The 21,610-nt window shown below is 52.1% G+C and overlaps 1 protein-coding gene across 1 annotated transcript; it reads right to left on the bottom strand.

Annotated features, from left to right (window-relative positions):
• Positions 1 to 268: 268 nt before the first annotated feature.
• GDF10 (growth differentiation factor 10) lies at positions 269 to 17,513 on the bottom strand. Its single transcript, XM_037804758.1, has 3 exons — positions 17,125 to 17,513; positions 3,197 to 4,113; positions 269 to 1,361 (listed from the first exon to the last, which is right to left on the bottom strand). Exons 1-3 carry the CDS (start codon positions 17,411 to 17,413, stop codon positions 1,170 to 1,172), a joined length of 1,398 nt encoding a protein of 465 aa, XP_037660686.1. The 5' UTR covers positions 17,414 to 17,513; the 3' UTR covers positions 269 to 1,169.
• Between the last annotated feature and the right edge of the window lie 4,097 nt (positions 17,514 to 21,610).

The raw sequence follows: 21,610 nt of genomic DNA, 5'->3' as shown, positions 1-21,610 counted from the left end.
GACCTTAGAAAAGACCCCAGATTGCTTATGTTCAATCTTCTCCCACTTGAGCTAGCCCCAGTAAAATATCTTTGACTGGGAAACCACAGATGTTTCTTTAAGTGTCTCAGACACCTCCCAACTGATGTCCTCTCGCAGGCTGGGGATGTGGGGAACTCCTGCCTTGCGGCCAACCTGGGGTGGGGATTGGAGGGGCTGAGTGAGGGGGTCCATGAAGCGAGTGTGGAGATGGCCTGGGTGGGGAGAGGGGCTGGCTGATCCCAGGACAAGGCATTCACCCAGATGTCAAACTTACAGATGGGGAGCGATCAGTGTTTGGACCAGATAGCATTCAGCGTTTCAAGACACCACATTGTACCTTTAATTTATTAGCTTTCCATAAAAGCACATAACATACATCATCTACAGTACAGAAAGTATAATTTACAAAAATATAAAATCTTGGTTACTTTTTAGTATTCCCACGTATTACTGTTTGTGTTACTTCAATGCATGTCTAAACGACTGACATTTCACCAGCAGGATTACTTCTGTGGGAAATGGTATCAATTCTCTCCTTTTTTTGTTGTTGTAAAATAAAATATGTATTAGGAAAATGAGACCAAAATTGATAATATGGGTATACTGTATGTATAAAAGCTTATGCAGTCAAATTTGAAACAAAATAAAGATTTATAACGCTACTTAAGCCTTGTTTTTCAGCATCAATATGTGCCCTGAAGTGTTCTGAACTAGCTTGGGAGCACAGCGTCTCACCCAGTGAGGGGAGCCGGGCCCTAAGATTTGCATAGTCGTCTTCTCAGGTTCGGAGCTGATGATCACAAAAAAAAAAAAAAAAAACCACCACATGAACACATCCAGGATTTCTGGGCTTCGGAGCTGTGGGCAGAGATCACCAGCAACGTTCAGGCCAGGGCTCATTCCCAGATTCTTTCCGAGGGACTCAGGCTTGGACATTTAGGGCCCAAGTCAGCCCGTAATGAAACATCCCCAGAATGGCTCCCCGGGGGACAGATCCTTCTGTAACCCAGCAGGGTGGCCTCCAAGCCCCCGTACTGCATTAGCAGCTGCGCCCTTTGTCAAGCCCTCTCTCTGGAAAGTTCCCAGGATGGCGTTCTGCTGGACGTGGGCTGGGAGGAAGGTGCCCTTCCACCCTGGAGCAGCTGGCCTTACCGACAGGCACAGGTCTCCACGGACATGTTGGGGTACACCTTCAGAACCACGTTCCGGTTCTCATCCAGAAAAAGGACCCCGAGGGAGTTCATCTTGTCGGGCACACAGCAGGGCTCCGGGATGCCCGGGACGATGCCCACGGCTCTCACGATGCTCTGGATGGTGGCGTGGTTGGACGGACGGACAACCTGCAAGGCAGGGAAAGGGCAGGTTTACTTCCCGTGCTGCACCCACCGGTTCCTGAGTGCCGTCTGGTCTGCACAAGCGGCAGGGTGGTTGCTGAGGCCACTAACAGGTGTCAACCTGGAAAGAAAGGGCAAAAACCCAGGCTGGGTTTGCATTTCCTCAGAATTCGGCCACAGACAGTGCTGGAGCCTCACTGCGGAAAGTCACCTCCCCTGCAAGGCACCGGCCACGTGGGGGCACTCGTGTGTCACACATCCCGAATCCCTGACCCTGGGAGGAGCTGTCTAGGGGAAAGGCAAAGGGGACCAGGCTGCCCAGAAGACTTAGGGGTCTGAGAAGTACAGGCATGTTTCCAGTGTGATTGTTTTTTTTAATCCCCCAAAAAGGAAGGCCTGGGTGTGTGTCAGTCGGGGGGATGGGGTGGGAAACTGACATTTCATGGACACTTCTGACTTCGGGGTGTCAGCCACTCCATCTATGTCATCCTATTTTGCCATCTTATCAACCTCATGGGATGTGTATTCCTTTGGTTTACTGGTGAAGAAACCGAGGCTCAAAATGATTAAGAGACTCGACTCTCAGTTAAATCATGCCTGGGACTGGAAACCCTGCTTGCTGATGGCCCACGGGCTCCTTCTCCCACTGCTCTCTGCCTCGTATTCGAACAGTCGTGGTCTCAGCAGCAAAAATGGAGAAAGCCTTTCCTTAGTGCACTCTGACAGGGTGACTGTGAATGAGTCATCCGCTCTGGCTCATCGCCAGCCAAAGAGAAATTTTATATATAGTACAGCTGATTGGAAAGGACTTTTGCTGGGGAGGTCAGGAAGAGAGAAGGGGGACCCTGGATTTGCGGGGTGCAGGCAGCGAGCCAGGTTGGTAAGGTAACTGCTTCTCTTTGCCGAGCACCTCCTTCCCTCCATCCCACGCGTGCACGGCCTTCGGGAGGAGCCACTTCATCCCCAAAGAGGTGCACACCTCTCCACGTCTGGGTCTGGGATTTCCCAGCTAGCTGATAAATTATTTACATTCAGAACGGATTTATGCACGGACTTCCTTTCTTGGAGGGGAAGGCATGACCTGGAATGCAGTGGAGGGACTAAGCTGAAGGAAAGAACATGGTGTGTGCCAGCATCAGCTTGCGGTCAGCCACCTGCAGCGCCAGCCAAGGGAAGATGGGTGGACAGAGCCCCCACCAGCCCGGAGAAAGGTGAGATTCCGCCATCCCAGAGCCAGTGCAGAGGGAGACAAGAGCCCAGGGTTGTGTGTCCTGCAGACTCGCTGGGCAGGGCAAGAGCTTCTTGCTCCATGGGGCCCTGCCGTGAGTGGCTGGGAGGAGGAAGCCCACCCTGGGGGTCCACTGGAACCCAGCACTGTGCTGGTCATGGATCCCCAGTACCCTGAGGTCCAAGCCAGGGACAGAAACAAGAGCCCTGGGCAGGGGGAGGCCCTGCCCTGTCCACTCAACCTCTGTAGATTATTGTTATGTGGGAATTTACACATCAGGATTCTTCTGCTTTCCAGAAGAAATGTTCTGATCTAAAAATTCAAAATTCACAAGGTCAACATTTTAAAAAACACTGGGGGGGGGGCGGGTTGGGGCAAACCACCCACACTTGTGGGCTGGATCTGCCCAACAGGCTGGAATAAATGGGAGATATTCTGACCCCTTTTCTTACAGATGAGAAAATACAGGCTCTCAGGGGCGGAGGGACTTAGCAGTAGGGGTAAAGCTGGAAGGGACAATTAGCCCAGGCGCGAGGGAATGGCCTGGGAGGGCCCAGCCCCACAGCCCCACAGCCCCACAGCCCCACAGCCCCACAGCCCAGTGCCCCCCTACCTTGGACATCGGGAACTCGCACGCGCCGGCGCAGTAATAGGCGTCGAAGGACTTGGGCGAGACGATCCACTCGTTCCACCCGATGTCCGCGAAGTCCACCTTCAGATACCGCCGCGCGCAGGCCCGCGGCTCATCCCACTGGCGCCGCCGCGCCTTCTGCATGGTCTTCTCGTCGAAGCTCAGCACCTGCGGGGCGGCGGCCAGCACGGCCGGGCCCTTCCTCCTGCGGTCCCTGCGCCCCGGCCGCCCCTTCAGCTCCAGGAAGGGGCTGGCCCAGAGCGGGTGCGCGTGGGGGGGCTGCGCACGGTGGGCGTGCGCCGGCCTCTCGTCCAGCCCCGGCAGCTCGTTGTCCTGCAGGGGCCCGGGGGCGCGGGCGGCCCGGCGCACGCGGGGGTCCGCCGAGCCGTTGGGGGCCGCGCCGGGCTCGGGGTCTCCGGCCGGGAAGGGGTCGTATCTCTGCAGCGTCACCGCCACGCTGTTGGGTTCCGAGATGGCCAGGTCGTCGGCGTACACCAGGATGTAGGGCGCGTGGGGCGCGGGCGCACCGGGGTCCTTCTCCCCGGAATCCAGCTGGGCGGAGAGGAGCAGCTCGCCATCCCGGCGCGCCGCCCTGACCACGGCGGAGATGTCCCTGGCCTGCCACAGGCCCCGCGGCGGGGGGACCAGGGCCAGAGCCCCCCGGAGCAGCCCCTGGGTGGCCGTGTTCTGCGACAGGCTGCGGAAGAGGAGGTGCTGGCGCGCGGGCGGGCCCGGGGGCGGCAGGCGGCAGGGCGCGTTCTTCGGCCGCTTGCACAGCCCCTCGCGCGCCTGGGGCCAGCGCGGCTCCGAGTAGAAGTGGAAGGTGGCCGTGAGGATCATTTCCGAATCCTGCATGGAGGTCAAGTTGAAGAAATACGCGGCTTTCTGGTCGACCACTTCTGCGAGGAAAGGACAGACGACACATCCATTAGGTTCTCTTCTGGGGATGGCCCTGGGCTCACGGGGTATCTGGCTAAGGGGCTGGGGAGGAAGCGGACCTCCCATTTACCCTGTGCTCACCCGCCAGGCACCCTCCCCAGTTTGTTTCCCTTCTGCAACCCCCGCATTAAACTGATGAGGGCGCCATTTACTATCCTCTAATGAACAGAGGAGGCATCGAGGTCAGACAGGTTGAGACTTATCAAATATCCCACAGAGGGGGTTAAAAAGGCAGCAAGTAGGGGTTGGCTCAAACCTTCTGGCCCCTAAAGCTCCTGTTTCCTTCCCCTTCACTCTGCTGCCTAACGAACTTCACCGTGGCAGGACAGGCTGACATCTTCCTTGACAAGGCCTTGCTCAGGCTGGTTTGCATCCCGTCCTGCTGACAACCAGCCCCTCCTGTATTCGCACACCCCCTATATTTATTTTATGCACATTAAATACAATCACTTTTCCAAATGAGGTGAAATAAATAAGAGACTCTTGCTTTCACTGCGTCCTGAGTGCCTTCCAAGGGAAGAGAACAGCCCCTTGGCATCTGAAGTGTGTTCTGACCGGGGACTTTTGAGATTCTTTTACAAAGAGGGAGCAACATCAGGGTTGCACAAGGTCACCCAACAAAGTCTCTAAAGTCCAGGTTGCTCTCCAGAGGCGGGAACTAAGAGGGGATCCCTCAACTATCACATCTGCAGCTCAAGACTGCTCCAGCCCCGCTTCCCTGGGGGCGGCAACCACTCCTTCCTTCCCGCCTGGTTCTACAAGGTGCATCCCAAGGACTCAAGGCAGGGCCCAGAGCACCCGGGGCTATCATCCCAGGGATCCGACCAGGTCCTCGGCAGCATGAGCTCCTGGAAACGGCCAAGCCTCCCTGGGGTTCAGCTGGTGCCAGCTTGCTTCCTCTGCTGCTTTCTTTCCTCCCCAGAAGCGAACCTACTAAAGCTGTAGAGGAAGAGAGCTCACAGGCCGTGTGTGTGTGTGTGTGTGTGTGTGTGTGTGTGTGTGTGTGTGTGTGTGAGAGAGAGAGAGAGAGAGAGAGAGAGAGAGAGAGAGAGAGAGAGGGAGGGAGGGAGAGAGGGAGAGAGACAAGAGCTCCACAAGGGGCATGGGTCAGTGCCACAGCCTCTGTGACACATGCACCCACAGGATCAGCTGGGATGTATTTTTAAACCTTAATAGTCAGTGTAAGTTTCTTTCTTTCTGTTGGGAAGGAATCATCATTCCATGTACTCTTAAGGGGCTATGAGAGGAGAAAGGAAGGAAGGGAAAAACACATCCATGGTGAGCCTGACAAACACCAGCCAGTGTTGGCAATGAACCTGCGAGGGGGTGCCCCGGCCCCTTTGTTGACTGCACGCACAAGGGTAAGTGTTGGCCTTGAAGTGCACGTGAACTTGGCTTCCTCCAACACTGTGGGCTTCCATGGCCCATTCTCCAGCCCAGCATTTCCCAAACCTCACTGGATCTACTTGTTAGCAGGACAGCTGCCCAAGGCCCTTCCTCCCCTGGAGATGCTGACTCAGAGGGACAAGGCCTGGGGATCTGCATTTTAATCAGAGCACACCAGGGGATTCCAGCCACCAGGGACCTCTGGGAAGCACTAGCAGCTGGGAGCTCACTCAGGTGGCCATGTGAATTTGGCTGTGAATTGGCAGCATTGGGGCTGACCTGTGGGTGCAGTGAACACTTGCCAGCACAGCCACATTCCCCACCTCTACCCCAAGTTTGAAAATGTCCCAGGGATCAGGATTCCAGGCTCCAATGAGCTGCACCACACTAAGCCTTGGCCGAATAACGAAAACGGAATCCCAGGCTCACGTGATTGTTTTGAGGATTCAATAAATAGCATATGTAATCTGCCCGGCACAAAGGAGGTGCCCCGAAATGTGATCCCTTCCTAATTTCTTCTAAAGGACCAAGGCTGGCAGAGCAAGCTCCTTGTGCACCTAATCAGAAGACTTCCACTCACAAACCTAAACGCTTGAGTTGTCACCCAGCAAGCATGGCTGATGTTTCTTTTAACCAGGCAAGTCTCCACTCATAAATTGTTCTAACAAGTGCTTTGCTAGAGAACACATAAGAGGCTCCAGGGCAGACATTTCTGCCTCTTTCCAAAGAGCTGGCCCACCACGGCAGGGTGCAAGCAGCAACTCTGGCAACCCACAGCCCTCGGAGAGCAGGAAGAAATGGGGGGAATGGAGATGGGGTTCCCTAGAGAAAAGCACCGCAATCCCCCTTCCAGTGGGGTGGTAAAGGACAAGAGGGCACACAAAGAAGGCCACCTGTGACCAAGAGGGCTGCAAGAGCAATTCTGGCTGGGGTGGATGTGGCCCAGGCTAGATACTGGAAGTCCTGCCACCTGAAGAAGAGCTACAGACAGACAGACGGGTGCAGAGCTCCTCCCCTGGCAGTTATTTCTGCACGGAGTGTGTATGGGGGGGTGTAAATGCCCACACTCGGCACAGAGAACCACAGACGGGGCTCACGGATTTAGAGTTGGGGGAGGGGGGTCCTTCCAGGTCATGCAGCCGCATCTTCCACTCCAGGCAGGTGTCGGTCCTCTGCAGGGAGCTGGCCCCCTCCCCAGGCAGCTGGCCCCTGCTGCTGGCCGATCTCCATGCAGGCCACCCTGAGCTCTCCAGGCTGTTGCTAAAAGAAGGGGTGACTCCTCTGGTGTCCCAACTGGGATGAGCCCAGGTCACAGAGGAGAGTCCCGAGAGTCCCTGATTCCGGGGAACTCTGCTGGTGCCTTGGGGTTCATGCTTCATTGTCAGGGAGAAAAGATCCATCCCTCCATCCTTCCTTTCCTTCTTCCCTTCCTTACTTTCTTCCTTTGACCTCCCCCCATCTTCCAAAAATCATCTGTTCTGAGCCAAAATCACCTGTTCTGAGCCAAAAACTCCTGTTCTGAGCTAAGTACTAGGCTGACTGGAACTGCAGGCAAAGGTGGTCCCAGGCGCCCCCGAGGAGCTTGGCCTGGTGGGAGATGTAGTGTTCCTCAGGGCCTCACAGAGCAGCACCCAGGCATGGGCCCCGTGGGCTGGGGGCGTCCACCACAGGTCTCCCCTGCTCAGAGCCCTCCACCCCTTAGGGAGGCCCTCCCTGATTTGGGCTGCTGTTTCACCACCTCCATCTTCTACCCCTTGCTCTCCATCTCCCTGCCATGTTTGCAGTGGCCTTCTCACATCCTTCCAAATGCAGCTTCCCATCTCAGGCTTTGCCTCAGCTGCCCTCTGTCTGGGGTTCACCCCCCCTCTTCTCCCAGGGACCCCCCTGGGGATCATCCCCCCCTTTTTTCTTCCAGGGCTCACCCTTTCCCCTTCTGGGATCACCCCCTCCTCCTCGTCTCTGCTTGAACCACTTCCCCAAAGAGGGCATCCTTGGTGCCCGTGGCTGGAGGGGCAACCCCACCACTCTTATCTGCCCCCTGCTTCACCCGTCTTCATACCCCTTCATAACAGCCTGATATATACTTATTTGTTTACTGTTTGTCTTTTCCCTGAGAATATCAACTCTAAGTGGGCAGGGATTTGCCAGATCCAAGCCCAAGGCCTGGCTGATAGTTGGTGCTCAGAAGTAATTGTTGAACGGTACAATCCTGCCCAAGCAGCCCCCGCAGCGTAGGTGGGCAGGGAAGGAGGGGGCAAGGGTGGGGTCTCTGCTAGGTCTGTCTACTTGATAAACAAAGTGGGGCTCCTGCCCTGCTGCTCCGTAACCACATCCTCTTTGGAAGGATGCAGTTGATGATGCAAATTCAATTGGAGACATGGCAATGCCATCTTTGCTCAGTTACTTCCCCTGGAGCCTCAGTTTTCCCAGCTTTAAAAAAGAAACGGTATTGTTTACCAGTTATGGGGCTCCAACCGTATGCTTGGCCCGGGGCTGGGCGTTCTGCACACCTGTTTCCTAACATTCACAATGAGGGTATCAGAGATGGCACATTCATTTTACTGATAAAGAGCTGGAGGCTCAGAGAGGGTGTGCAACTTGCCTGAGGTCACACAGCATGTCCCCAAGTCTGTCTGCCCCCCAGCCCAGGCCTTCTGCTATTCTTTGTGCTCTAGACAGAACTGAGATCATCTTAACTGCAATGTGTTTTGCAAACACAAGTCATTATTTGAAATTTTTTTCAGTTCTGACTCTCTAAGAAAAAAGCAACTGGCCTTATTTGGACAGGTTGATCTTGCTATAGATCTTTGGAAATCTCAAAACCCTGGGCAGGTGCACCCTGAGGATGTGGGGATGGGACTGGAAGGGCCAAGGGCCACCCACGGAGAGCTCTGTCCCCGTATAAAGAGAATCCAAGCCACCTGAAGATCTGTCCCTTCACCCACTGCCCTTGACACAGCCACCAGCATCTGCTATGGGTGTCCTGGGGATGGGACACAGGGCAGAGGATGGAGGCACCTGCATAAGGAGGAAGGACGCAGGGGGCCAGGCAGACGAGAAGAGAAGGGAGCTAAGACTGATGGTTTGTTTCCTTGCAGGTCCCAGGGTCAGGCTGCTTGGGCTGAAGTCCTGGTGGCCTCATTCATGAGCTGTGGGGCTTGCAGCAAGTCATGGAAGCACCCCGTGCCTCAGTTTCCCCATCTGTAAGTGGGCAGAGTACTTGTATGCATCTCCCAAAGTGCTGTTGGGATTGAGCGAGAGCATCTCAGCAGAGCTCGTGGCAGTGTCCCTGCGCAGCACCTGCTGGGTGCCACCTGGGCCGCAGGGTGCTCTGAGCTGCTGCTACGCTCAGGATGCCATCAGCTGCCACCTGCTCCCACCCCCCACCGGCTGGAGGCATCACCACCCATCTCAGCGGGAGGCTGAGAGCTCGCGTGGACTCTTCCCTCTCATCTGACCAATCGCCACAGATCCCGCTGGTTTTGCATCCCATTTCTACCCATCCATCTTCAACTCGGCCTCCTTCCCTTGGCTGCCTCCTTCAGGGCCAGCCTCAGCTACAGCAGGGATCTCAGCGCTCACACACGCTTCCAAGAGAAAAGGCACTGAGGCCGCCTATTACAGAAGACAAGCTGATATGCTTTACTCTATAAAGCACCTCCACAAAGCCATAAGAGAAGGACAAGGAGCCCAGTGTGAGGCAGCCGTTTCCACAGGAAAACATGCAAATGGCCAACAGGCGTGAAAAGCAGTTCCGGCTAATCAGTAACGGAAAGCTGGACTTTCTACAAAAGGAAATAACAAGTTTTAGCTGCACATTGAAAATCAGATTCCATTATGGTAAAAATAATGAGGATGAGATATAAATATACAGAGAGAGAGTTGGAGATAAGGAAAGTTACAAAGATGAATGTATAAATAGGTATAGATGCAGATATATTGATACAGATACATTGGTAGAGATACACATATAATATATATTCAGTGCAAATGATTGGAAGGATTCCACCAGAGTACTAACTGTGGTTATGTCTGCATGTGCAATTAGGGATGACATTTTCTTTGCTGTGATTTTCTGATTTCTAGATTTTCCCCAATAAGCGTGCATTTCTTTTATAATCTCTCTGTGTCTCTCTCACAAGCACACTGCTTGCTGTCCCACTGCCTAGAGGCAACCTCCTTGTGGTTCCTGGTGTACGTGGGCTGCTTCACTGCCAAGCCCCACGCGTCCATCAAAGTCAGCCTGGTGAAGCTTCACTGCCCACACCCAGTGGGTGGGGGCGCTGCCCCTAGGGCTCCAGCAGACCCCCACTCCACCCCACACACATACCCCTTTCTAGCTCACTGCACCACCTGTCGTGCTGCCCCATTCCTGTCGTTCACTTCTAGCTTCCCCATCAACCTGTGAGCTCTGCTGGGGCAGGGCCAAAACTCCAACCATCCTTGTATCCTCTGAGCCTACAGTCCCTGCAACTTCCAAGGGGCTTAATAAATGTTTGATGGGCTAAAATGAACTTGGCTTCTGGCATTTTTGAGAGATGGGCATGTATGCTTACTCTCCTTTTAAATATGACGAAAATGAAGCTTCGTGAGGTCAAGTAACTTCTGCATATCACATCAGCTGGTGGCAAAGTTTGGATGTGCACACAGATCATTCTTGGGGTGTGTGCCAGTGTGGATGTACTGTGTCCCCCAAAACACCATTATCTTTGATGCAATCTTGTGGGGACAGATGTAGTAGTGTTGATTAGGTTGCAACCTATTGGTTCAGTGTTTCCATGGAGATGAGACTCAATCAACTGGATTGATTGGCTCCCACACTCCCAGCCTCATTGGATTATTTCTATGGAGGTGATGCCCCACCATTCAGGGTAGGTCTTTATCGGATCACTGAAGTATTTTAAAAAGAGCCACACAGGCCCAGATGCAGAGCAACTGAGAATGACATTTTGAAGAGCAGCTGCAGCTAAGAGAGGACAAAAAGCCCCAAGAGCAACACTTTGGAGAACACCATTTTGAAACACAACCTGGGAGCAAGCAGACGCCAGCCATGTGCCTTCTCAGGTAACAGAGGTTTTCCGGATGCCAGTGGCCTTTCTCCAGTGAAGGTACCCTGTTGTTGATGCCTTACCTTGGACACTTTATGGCCTTAAGACTGTAACTGTGTAACCAAATAAACCCTCTTTATAAAAGTCAATCCAGGAACCTAAGATGGCGGCTAGGTGAGACAGAGCAAAAGAACACCTCTGTGAAAAACACTGGATAGAAACCAGAGGGTGACCCAGAACACCACTTCCAGAGTAGCACCAGCTGGACAAGGTCTGCTTAAGCCACAGGGAACGTGTGTTTGGTGAAACCAGGAGTCTGCATTCTGAAACGAGTGAGTGAGTCAGCTGAGTCCTTTGGCCACGCTGCAGTGTGGGGAAGTGGGGGGTTGGCGTTTGGAGACAGACTAGTTCTTTAAAAAAAAAAAAAAGAAGCCCGGGAGCAGCTGCAGATAAGACGGGAGTGGTCTGGACTAACGCCTTGGTTTCAGATGTGGAGGATACCCCTTCCCACACCCACTGCTGATTGTCTCAGGTCCAGGGGAGCAAAGGGGAGCCAAAAGGAGAAAAAAAAATAACAAAACGCGTGACTTGCAGCCATCTCCCCAGCGGGCAGGGCTACTCCTGCCCGGGGCTGAACACAGCGCAGAGCCAAGCCAAGAAACCCAGCCTGACAGGGAGCCTTTCCTGCAGCACTGCTCACACGACACAACATCAGCCGTGGGCAGTGGCCTTGAATACACCCACGGCTGATTGTCCCGGAGCTGGGAGAGCGGAGCTGTGCGGAAAGGGAGAAGTTAATGCGTCCCATTCAACCATCTTTGAAGCAGGCTGGGAACGCCCCTGCACAGCCCGGCATCCCAGGGCTTCCCTGGAGGCTAGTGCTCACTTGTGATGTGGCACAGCCCTCCCCCCCTCAGCAGAGGTCCTGGAAAAGCAGAGCAGGGAGGGGGGAACCGCTCGGAAATCCCAGGGAACCTACGCCAATACCAAGGACTTCTGTGTCAGCGTCAGAGAACAACCTTAAATCTCCGGGAACACTTGGGAGGTTTGATTGTTAAACCTGCCCTTCCTCCCTAACCACTCAGGCACACGCCCCTCATTCAGGGTGGACAGCACCGACAACACACCCAAATTAAGTGCACCAGTTGGACCCCACAAGAATCAGATCCCCACATACCATAAAGTTGGGGAGAAGTGACTTGAGGGGACTGACTCACGGACGCCATCTGCTGGTTAGTTAGAGAAAGTGTATGTCACCAAGCTGCAATTCTGACAAATTAAAGATCAAGTAAAGCAAATGCCAAGAGACCAAAAACAACAGAAAATCTTAAAGCATATGATAAAACCAGATGACATGGAGAACCTGAATCCAAACACTAAATTAAAAGATCAGAAGACACACAGTTCCTGGCAGAATTAATCAAAGAACTACAGACAGGCAATGAGAGCATGGCACGGGATATAAAGGACATGAAGAAGAGCATGGCACAGGATATAAAGACATAAAGAAGACCCTAGAAGAGCATAAAGAAGATATTGCAAGAGTAAATAAAAAAATAGAAGATCTTATGGAAATTAAAGAAACTGTAGGCCAAATTAAAAAGACTCTGGATACTCATAATACAAGATTAGAGGAAGTTGAACAACAATTCAGCCTCCTTGAGGAGCACAGAACAGAAAATGAAAGATCAAAAGAAAGAATGGGGAAAAAATTGAAAAAATCGAAATGGATCTCAGAGTTATGATAGATAAAATAAAATGTCCAAATTTAAGACTCATTGGTGTCCCAGAAGGGGAAGAGAAGGGTAAAGGTCTAGAAAGAGTATTCAAAGAAATTGTTGGGGAAAACTTCCCAAACCTTCTACACAATATAAATACACAAAGCATAAATGCCCAGAGAACTCCAAATAGAATAAATCCAAATAAACCCACTCCAAGACATATTCTGATCAGACTGTCAAATACTGAAGAGAAGGAACAAGTTCTGAAAGCAGCAAGAGAAAAGCAATTCACCACATACAAAGGAAACAGCATAAGACTAAGTAGTGACTACTCAGCTGCCACCATGGAGGCGAGAAGGCAGTGGCATGACATATTTAAAATTCTGAGAGAGAAAAATTTCCAACCAAGAATACTTTATCCAGCAAAACTCTCCTTCAAATTTGAGGGAGAGCTTAAATTTTTCACAGGCAAACAAATGCTGAGAGAGTTTGCTAATAAAAGACCTGCCCTACTTCAGACACTAAAAGGAGCCCTACCGACAGAGAAAGAAATGAGAGACAGATATAGAGAATTTTAACAGACATATATAGAATATTACATCCCAGGTCACCGGGGCACACGTTCTTTGCTAGTGATCATGGATCTTTCTCCAGAATGGACTGTATGTGGGGACATAAAAACAAGCTTCAATAAAATAAAAAATAAAAAAATGAATTTGTTCAAAGCACATTCTCTGACCACAATGGAATACAAATAGAAGTCAATAGCCATCAGAGACTTGGAGAATTCACAAACACCTGAAGGATAAAAATGAGGGGGAGATGAAAACATTCCCAGATAATCAAAAGCTGAGGGACTTCATCACCAGTAGATCAGTCCTATAAGAAATGCTAAAGGGAGTTGAGCAGGTTGAAAGGAAGGGACACTAAACAATTGACTGAAACCACATGAAGAAATAAAGATTTCCAGTAAAGATCACATGGTAAATATAAATACCAATACTACTGTATTGTTGATTTATAACTCCACTATTTACTTCCTACAGGATCTAAAATACATAAACTGTAAGGATAAATCGGTGGTTTTGGACTCAATGTAAAATATGTAATTTTTTACAAGAACTACATAAAGGTGGGGGAATGGAGGAGTATAGGAACACAGTTTACATGTCCTATTGAAGTTAAGTTGGTATCAAAGAAAAACAAGATTGTTATAGATTTAAGATGTTAAATTTAAGCCCCAAGGTAAACACAAAGAAAGTATCAGAGAATATGACCAAAGAGATGAAAAGCAGAGTAGGGGTTCCAAGAAGTGGGGGAAGGGGCAATGGGGAGTTAAGAAATGAGAGTAGGGTTTTTGTTTGGGATGAAGGGAAACTTCTAGAAATGGATGGTCGGAAAGTGATAGCATTGCAACATTCTAAATGTGATTAATCCCACTAATGGAATGCTAGAGGTGGAATGGGAAGATTTAGGCTATATATATCTTTCCACAATTGAAAAAAAAATAAGTCTAAATAGATGACAATTAAATGCCAGGGATGATCCTGGATGGGATCTGAGGATGGAGGAAAGGAGGCTCAAAGGGACACAGATGGGACACAAGAAAAAAAAAAGGAAATATAGAATGTAAGCTTTATATCAATGTTGAATCTCTTGAACTTCTTAGCTGCGCTTAATGAGATTGCATAAAAGAATGTTCTTGTCCATGGGAAAGGTATATGTGAATTATATTGTTTGTTCAAAGATATGTGCAGCTTGCTCTCATATGTTCAGAGGACAGAGCAACAGATGATGGATGATAGGGAGGGAGGGAGGAAGGGAAAGAAAGAGATGGTGTTGTGACAGGATCTTAAAGGTGATGGATCAGGGTATCGGGGGAGGGGGGTCGGGGTATGCTGGAGTTCCATGTATGGGGTTTGTACTGTTTTTGCAACTGTTTCTGTAAGATTGAACTTATTTTGAAATAAAATTTATTATCAAGAAAAAAAAAAAGCCAATCCATTTCTGGTGTTTTGCAGAAAGGCAGCATTAGCAAACTGGCACAGGGAGGCAGGGGGGTAAAGGGAGAAGGTTTCACCTAAAACCCTTAGGATCAGGCTCAAAAGCACACTTCTCTGATGCAGATTTAATAGGGAACAAAATGCACTCAGGGAGCAGTGGAAGGATGGAGGGGTAGGGTGGCTGCTGTAATAATATTAATAGCTAACAAACCATCAACACACACTCGTGTTGTAAGCACTTGGCACATCTCAGTTCATTTAAATGACCTCTAAAGAAGGAAGTATTACTCTATTTTGGAAATGAAAAAAAGGAGTCATGGATGAGTTTAACCCCTTGCCCACATCCTACATCAGGCAGCAGAATGGGGATCTGGTCCAGCCAGTCAGCATCAGACCCAGATCCCCACTTCTCGGTGGCAGGCCAGGAGTACCCATTATTGCTCCAAGGGCAGCAGGGACTGATGCATTTGTTATTTAGGAAGAGAAAGCTCCCACCCCCCATATACACCCCCACCGAGGCAACAGAGTCCCACCACCGTGGAGCAGGCTGGTATTGTACATTCTAGCACCAGAGCCGAAGGCTCCCACACTCTCACATCATCCATAAGATGGGCCAGGGCGGGGGGTGTCCCTTCCCACATCCTCACAGCTGGGAGGAGGCAAGCTGGCTCTGAGGCCACTGGGTCACAGAGCCTGCAGATCTGGGGGCTGGTGAGGGGCTGGGTAGGAAACAACTTAAATGAGACACCAACCTGCCTTATCCCACTGAATCCCCATGACCCTAGTGTCCAGACAAAGAAATTGAAGCTCAGAGAGGTAAAGTGACCTGGTCACGGCGCACAGCCAGGAAGGAGCTGGTGGAGCCGCGGTTTGTACGCACGTCTGCCCAATGGTTCCAAAGACGAGGGAGCTGTCAGTCCCAGAAGGTACTGAATAATTCTCAGCTCTCAGCACTGTCCCCCCCCCAAACAGGTTCCCCACCGCCCCCCCCCCCCCCCCCAGCCAACAGGTCCTGGGCTTGGTCTTGCTGGAGGTTGTGGCGGGGGGGGGGGGGTTGTGGCGCAATGGAAACAACACTGGCCTGACAGACGGGAAGTGCCAACCATTGCCACTGTGAACAGGTTGCCTCTCCCTCCTGCCCCTCGCCTCCTGGGCCTCAGTTTCCTTATCCATAAAGTGGGAAGGTTGGATTTGATGTACTCTCTCCAGGTCCTTTGGGGGCTTAACATGCTGTGATTCACTGATTTTTTGTGCAAACAGAAAGACAGAGCCGTGCACTTCCCTGCCTGGGGCTGTGGCAGGTGGGTTGGCACCATGGACGTGCTCTCCCCTTGCTGAGGTAGTGATGTCGCCAGTTTTGGAGGAATGGGCTAACAGACAGTGTTACTTCTGAAGCAAGTCCAGCTCAAGCCCCAATGAACACAAGGGACTCAGCACAGTTCTTTGTACTCCCAGGGAACAGCGTGCATTGAGGCTCATCCCGCCAGCACCGGGCCTGGGGCAGACACATATGATTTCCTTCATCTTTCCTGCACTCCCTGCCCGTTTTAGAGAGGAGGACACTCATATCCACAGAGCTTTTGGGATTTGTACCCAGGGAAACATTCACTCCAGATGATTCTGAAGTGGCTTAATTTAATAACAATGCTCCAGAGGTGAACCCCAAGTCCTGAATAAAAGATAGCAGGGAGGATGGAGGAAGATCCAGCGGTCCTGGGGGCCCCCAGGACAATGATGGGAGGAGTCTGCCGAGTGGAAGCTGGGGTGGGGCCTCCCCCTGGCAGGTGCTCCCAGGTAACAGCTCTGCGAGGCTGAGCTTGTCATATCTGACTCTGAGGCCATGGATGTTACCTGAAGCAGCAGGTGAGATGGGACCCCAGGCTGCCTGGCTCCAAAGCTGCCCACGACTGAGTCGTCTGATGGCCAGTTTCCTCCCTGTCAGGGGCTGCAGGTCCCCCCACCCCCTTATCTGGAACGGCATCCTTGGTGTGAGTAGTCACCATGACAACCAGGGTCTGCCCATCTCCCCGGCCACCCCAGCTGTCAGCCCAAAGCCTGCAGAGCCAGCCCAGCCCCTGGGAGGAAAGAAGCTGGGGACTCCCAGAGGAGCAGGGAGATTGCAAGGCCTTGGCAAGGGATCACTCTCCAGGTCCATCCAAGGTGCAGGCAAAGGGGAAAGATCTGCCAGAGCCCACGGGAGGGAGGGGCGGGAGAGGGGTGGGCTGTCCCCACTGCTCAGAACTTCTGGACCTTCTGTCAAACTCCGTGGTCGAGACACTTGATGCCAGCACCCAGCAGGCCTTGTTCCCACCAGCCCAGCACCCAACGCACTGCTCTTCCACTCTGCTTCCCCAACACCAAACCCACTCTCTGCTCACCCCGGCTGGAGGGCCACTCCTGGGCCTGAGACCCATGCCTGGGACTTCTCTCTGGACAGCTGATAAGGAGTCCTCCTCCTCATCAAGAGCCAAAACAACAGACTCCTATGATTCCACACTTCCCCGCCCGCACCCTCACGGGCTCCCCCGGTCCCCAAGCCAGTCCCATCTCCACCCTGTGCTTAAAGCCTGTGTCTGGGGTGATCTGTGTCCAACAAATGTGACCCCCCTGACAGGCACGGGAGCATCCTTGGGGCAGGGACTATCTCCGGGTTGGGTCCCCACTGAGGCTCAGTGAATAATTAATGAAGGAATGAATGAACAAGTCAATGAATTAAAGGAAGAGAAAAAGAAGGGGATTGGGGGTAGCGGGCAAGCAAGGGAAGAGTTTTGAAAATGAGAGAAGGGGCTTCCCCCCGGGCACCCTCTACTTACCCAGCCGGGCCCTGAAGCTGCGGACCGTGTTGCCCGCCCCCGGCCGGGCGCCCCTCTGGCTGTACTTCTCGTAGAGCCTGAGCATGTGGACAGCGACCATGTCCCGGGCGCCGGAGCCCAGCGCGGCGGCCGCGTCCCCGGGGAGCCGCTGCGCGTCCTGGTGCCCCGCCCGGCCGTCGGAGGCCGTGTGGCTGCCGCTCGCGTCCCGGAGCAGCAGCAGAAGCAGAGGCAGCAGCGGCAGCAGCTGGAGCCCCGGGCCCGCGCCGGTCCGAGCGGGGCCACGGGCCATGGCGGGGCAGCGGTGGCGGCGAGGGACCGGAGATCGCCGTAGGGGGGCGCGCGGGGAGCCGGGTGTGAGGTCGGGGCGCGCGGCCCGAGCAGCCGCCGGGTCCGGGCCGTCCGGAGCGCGCGGAGCCCAGCAGAGCGCTGTCCCGCAAACTGCTTCCGCAGACTCGCGCCGCCAAACTTTGCGGCCCGGGACGCGCGGGGCTGGCGGCCGCGGGGGCGGGGCGGAGCGGGGCGGGGCGGCGCCCGCGGGGAACCCGCTGCGCGCCCCGACCGCCCTGGGCTGCGGCGACACCGCCGGCCGGGCCGGCTGCGAGGTGCGTGCGCCCGGGGCGGCGGCGTGTGCGCGCCGGGGTGTGCGCCCGAGAGTGGGGGCGGGGGCGGGGGCGAGCGCACTCCCCGCGCCCCTGCGGAGAGCCGGAGACGTGGCCCCCGGGAGCGGCTCCTGTGTGTCGGGGCCGCAGCCTCCGGAGGACTGCGCGGGGGCCGGGCGGCCTCGGAGGGGGGCCCGCCTGCCGGGCTGGCCCTGCAATGGCACGCGATGGGTATGTGGCTGCGACATGACAGCGCCCGCGTGAGGAGCCGAGAGGGGCTCTGTGTGGGCGCGTCCCGTCGCCTCTGAGCGCCTGTGTGTCCAAAATGCAAGTGTGCAGGCTCTGAAAAGAAAAGCACACACCGCAAAGCGCAGCCCACCCCGGGCAACTGGAAGAAGGTCCTGATTCAAAGTCTGAATTAACTAATTAACAGACCCTTTATTTGGTGACAATGATTCCAGTTGTTGGAGAAACACGTCAAAGGTCCTTGTTAATCTTTGGACATGAGACAATCAGGATTGCATGGCAAGGGACATGCTTTCAATTTGCTTGTAAAAGTTTTCGGAGCATCGGAGTAGGAGCAGAGAAAGCATTGGCTTTCCCAGAAAGGTTTCCCCACGGAGTGGGAACGTGTTGAATCTCCGGCCCACCGCCCTTCAGCTTAGTCCTGGGGGCAGAGGATCCTGAATTTCATCTTGCCTCTAGCCGGGTTTCCTGTCCGCGGATAGAATTTGGGAGGTTCCTGAACTTGGATGGCGAAAAATTACGTCTTTATTTTCACTACCGTCTGGCTGAAATATAGCATTTCCTAATGTGATAAGTGGAGGCACTCAACTATGGTGGTACTGGCCATACCTGTGACTTGGCCATCAGTAGAAACCACAGGTCTTTTCATAGCCCATGACAGTTGCAGATATCTCATAAAAGCGTTTTTGCTCATCATTACTTTGAAATTATGATAGTTAGGGCTGCTGTTAGTTATTTAATGAGCTGATAAAGAAGGATACACACACACACACACACACACAAATAAAACTATGTTGTAAAATTGTTATAAAAATATTCTGCAAACTATATTTTAATGTAATTGGCTTCCTTTGTATCCCTGCATGTTTCATTTTATGCCAGGGGCAGGGTGGGGGAGAGGAAGGAATGGGGAGTCAATGCTTAATGGGTGCGGAATTTCTGTTTGGGGCAACGGAAAAGTTTTGGCAATGGATGGGGGTAAGGGTAGCACAACATTGTGAATGCAATTAATGCCACAGAATCAAATGGTTGGAAGTGACTTAAAAGGGAAAGTTTATATTGTATACATGTTACCTCAATAATAAAAATGCAACACAACAAACAAACGAAGCCCATTCTTTAGAAAAGGGTCCACAGCTTTCATGAGACTGTGAGCAGGGTCCAAGGCACGCCCAGAGGTTAAGAACCCTCCAGAAGGAAGGAAAGGCCCTCTTCAAACCCACGTTTTTTTTCCAGAAGGCATCAGGATAGTCTGCGCTACATTTTAAAGTGCTGTTTGCAGACTCGTGAACATGCTGTTCTTCTTATTGGTCACTTTGGGCTCCCTGAGCCAAAATAGTTATTTTTCTTGGAGGGCGCACAATGCAATAATTGAAAAATTGCTGGGAAAAGCTTCTGTTGGTGTGTAAGACACAACCCATTTGTAACTTTTTCTTTTCACTCTAGTGGTGTCAAAGTACAGGCCATCATATTGCCAGCCTCTGAACCTCAGCTCGGTTGTTTTTGAAAAACTGTAGAGAGGCATTTTGCTTTTTTTTGAAAAATTAGCTCACGTTGCATTAGACTTCCCATTAATATTCCTGCTGTTTGTTCTGTGAAACAGTTCTCAAAAACTGTGTGAGGGTGAGATGATCAAGTCACAGCCTTGGATTTGCTTAATCTCTCCTTATAAATGATCTGGACCATCTTTTGGTGCTCCCTTCCCTTAGCCCACTTCCCCCACCCACACATATCCCTCCCTCTCTGTGGGCCCCTCACTTTCCCCCAGCCCCCCTCTCCTTCTCTCCCCCAGAATGCCTCTGACCTGCACCGGCTGGAGGTAACCTCTGCTCATGGGTAGTTTTGTCTCTGTTGGGGCCATACACAATTGAGGCCTGTGAAAAGAAGGGTGAGTCTGCAGGAGGTTGGGACAAGCTGAGCTATTTGGGATCGGTGTCCATTAAAGCCTTCTTGCTCTCCTTAACTCATTCCCTTGCCATTCAAGCTGGCGCCGAGGGTCAGGCTTTAGCAGGCACTAAAACCTGTAGGGTACAGCTTCTCTGACATTGCTGGGAAAGAATTAAGGCATCAGCCGGGGATGGCTAATATTTCTTGCCTCATTTTATTGCTGAACAGCGGGACTGTAAAGGCTTGAACACTGGCGCATTATGGACCCCTTTTATGTAGCCGAGATGATGGGATAAAAATGTGTTTGGTGAAGCAATTCAGATTACCACCGGGTCACATCCTTGCTGACTCCCAGCACGGCCTGCAAACAACGGCATCGCTAAGGCCGACGAGAAACAATCGCTGTGCAATTTCAGCTCATGCAGAACAGTGTTTCTAGCATGGAATTGAGACTAATTGTGGTGCTTGCCAACTCAAATGTTTTGTTTTTAATAGCTGGAGCCACAGCTCAGAGTCAGGGTTGAGATGGCATTCTGTGGATTGCAGTCCGCAGCTACGATTTCTGATGGCTTCCAACTAAAATTATTCTGTTCTGTTCTGGGAAGACTGTACACTGTTCTTACCAGGGCTGCAAGGTCATGAATTTGCTGATGGGGAAGCTCTCCAGGGAGGTGAGAGGCTGTCTTTGGGGCCCTTGGTTATTCCAGGCCTTTGTGCCACACACTTTGGGGTAGCGGGGTTTCCTGAGGCTCGGAACACTCCGGAAGCAGGAATTATGAGGCTCCATTGTCCTTTGCAGCTCTGTGCCCAAGTAAAGAAGAAAAGCAAACTCGGGACAGTTCTGAGAAGCAAGCTGGTTTGGTTGCCTCCAGAACCTCTCCCCAAATAAATACTACATCAAACATTCCCAAGCAGCAGCTTGATGATATTGTCCAGTTAATTTGTGGCAGAGCCAGGTTGCGGCTCTAACTGGCTCTTTAACCCTGGGCCAGCCCCACCATCTCTCTTGAACCCCAGTCATCTCCAGTTTAAATAGAAGGCAGACCCCATGAGAGCTGTGTTTCAGCTCTCCCACTCTGTGTTTGGATGTGTGGCCACATAGAAATCCCTCCTTAGAAGTGAGTGGGCCTACGTGACTCTTTGAGTCAATCGGGACTAGGTATGTGTCCTTATTTTCACCATGGCCTGGCTGTGTGACCTTCAGTAAGTTACTTGACTTCTCTGGGCCTCTGTTTCTTCAACTCTAAAATGGGACCAAGAGGATTATTCACTGGTAAATTTTAACATGAGATGGTATTAAATTGCGTTGACCATTGTTACCGGTGTTTTAAATTATCGAGTGAACGTTCAGAAGCAGTTGTAGTTCATTTAAAGAGAATCCCACATCCGGGATATTTGGCGGGAGAGTCACACCTTGCTCCACAGAGGAAATGCATTTCTTTAGTGCACAGTGCCAAGAGCTGCAAAGAAAAGGGGAAGGAAAGAAAATGTTTTCTTGGTTAAAGAGTCATAGATCTCTATCAACACTACTTTATTATCAGTTTCTCTAGGTGCCTGTCCAAAGACTTTCAATTATACTTCATCAGGATTTTCAAAGCTCTTTCTTTGCCCTGAAGGAGAAAAAGAAATGTGAGTCCCTGTTTGCAGTTGGGTGAGGCTTGAAGGAAGTGTCTGTAGGAACTTGCTGGAGTGGTAGAGACAAGAATCCCAGGGCCTCCCCAGGCCGCTGGGCCAGAGCACAATAAATCTGTGAA

This window comes from Choloepus didactylus, chromosome 15 (genome assembly GCF_015220235.1).
Source record: "Choloepus didactylus isolate mChoDid1 chromosome 15, mChoDid1.pri, whole genome shotgun sequence".
NCBI lineage: Eukaryota > Metazoa > Chordata > Mammalia > Pilosa > Megalonychidae > Choloepus > Choloepus didactylus.
The sequence above is the reverse complement of the archived record's forward strand: the minus strand, read 5'-3'. Positions and strand labels throughout refer to the sequence as shown.

Bases quoted from the DNA above. Each gene is read 5' to 3' on its own strand.
- GDF10 (XM_037804758.1), bottom strand. From the start codon at position 17,413: ATGGCCCGTGGCCCCGCTCGGACCGGCGCGGGCCCGGGGCTCCAGCTG. The intron at 4,114-17,124 runs GTAAGTAGAGGG...CTTTCCTCGCAG, and splicing joins CAGCTTCAGGGCCCGGCTGG to AAGTGGTCGACCAGAAAGCC. The intron at 1,362-3,196 runs GTAGGGGGGCAC...CCTGCCTTGCAG, and splicing joins GCGAGTTCCCGATGTCCAAG to GTTGTCCGTCCGTCCAACCA.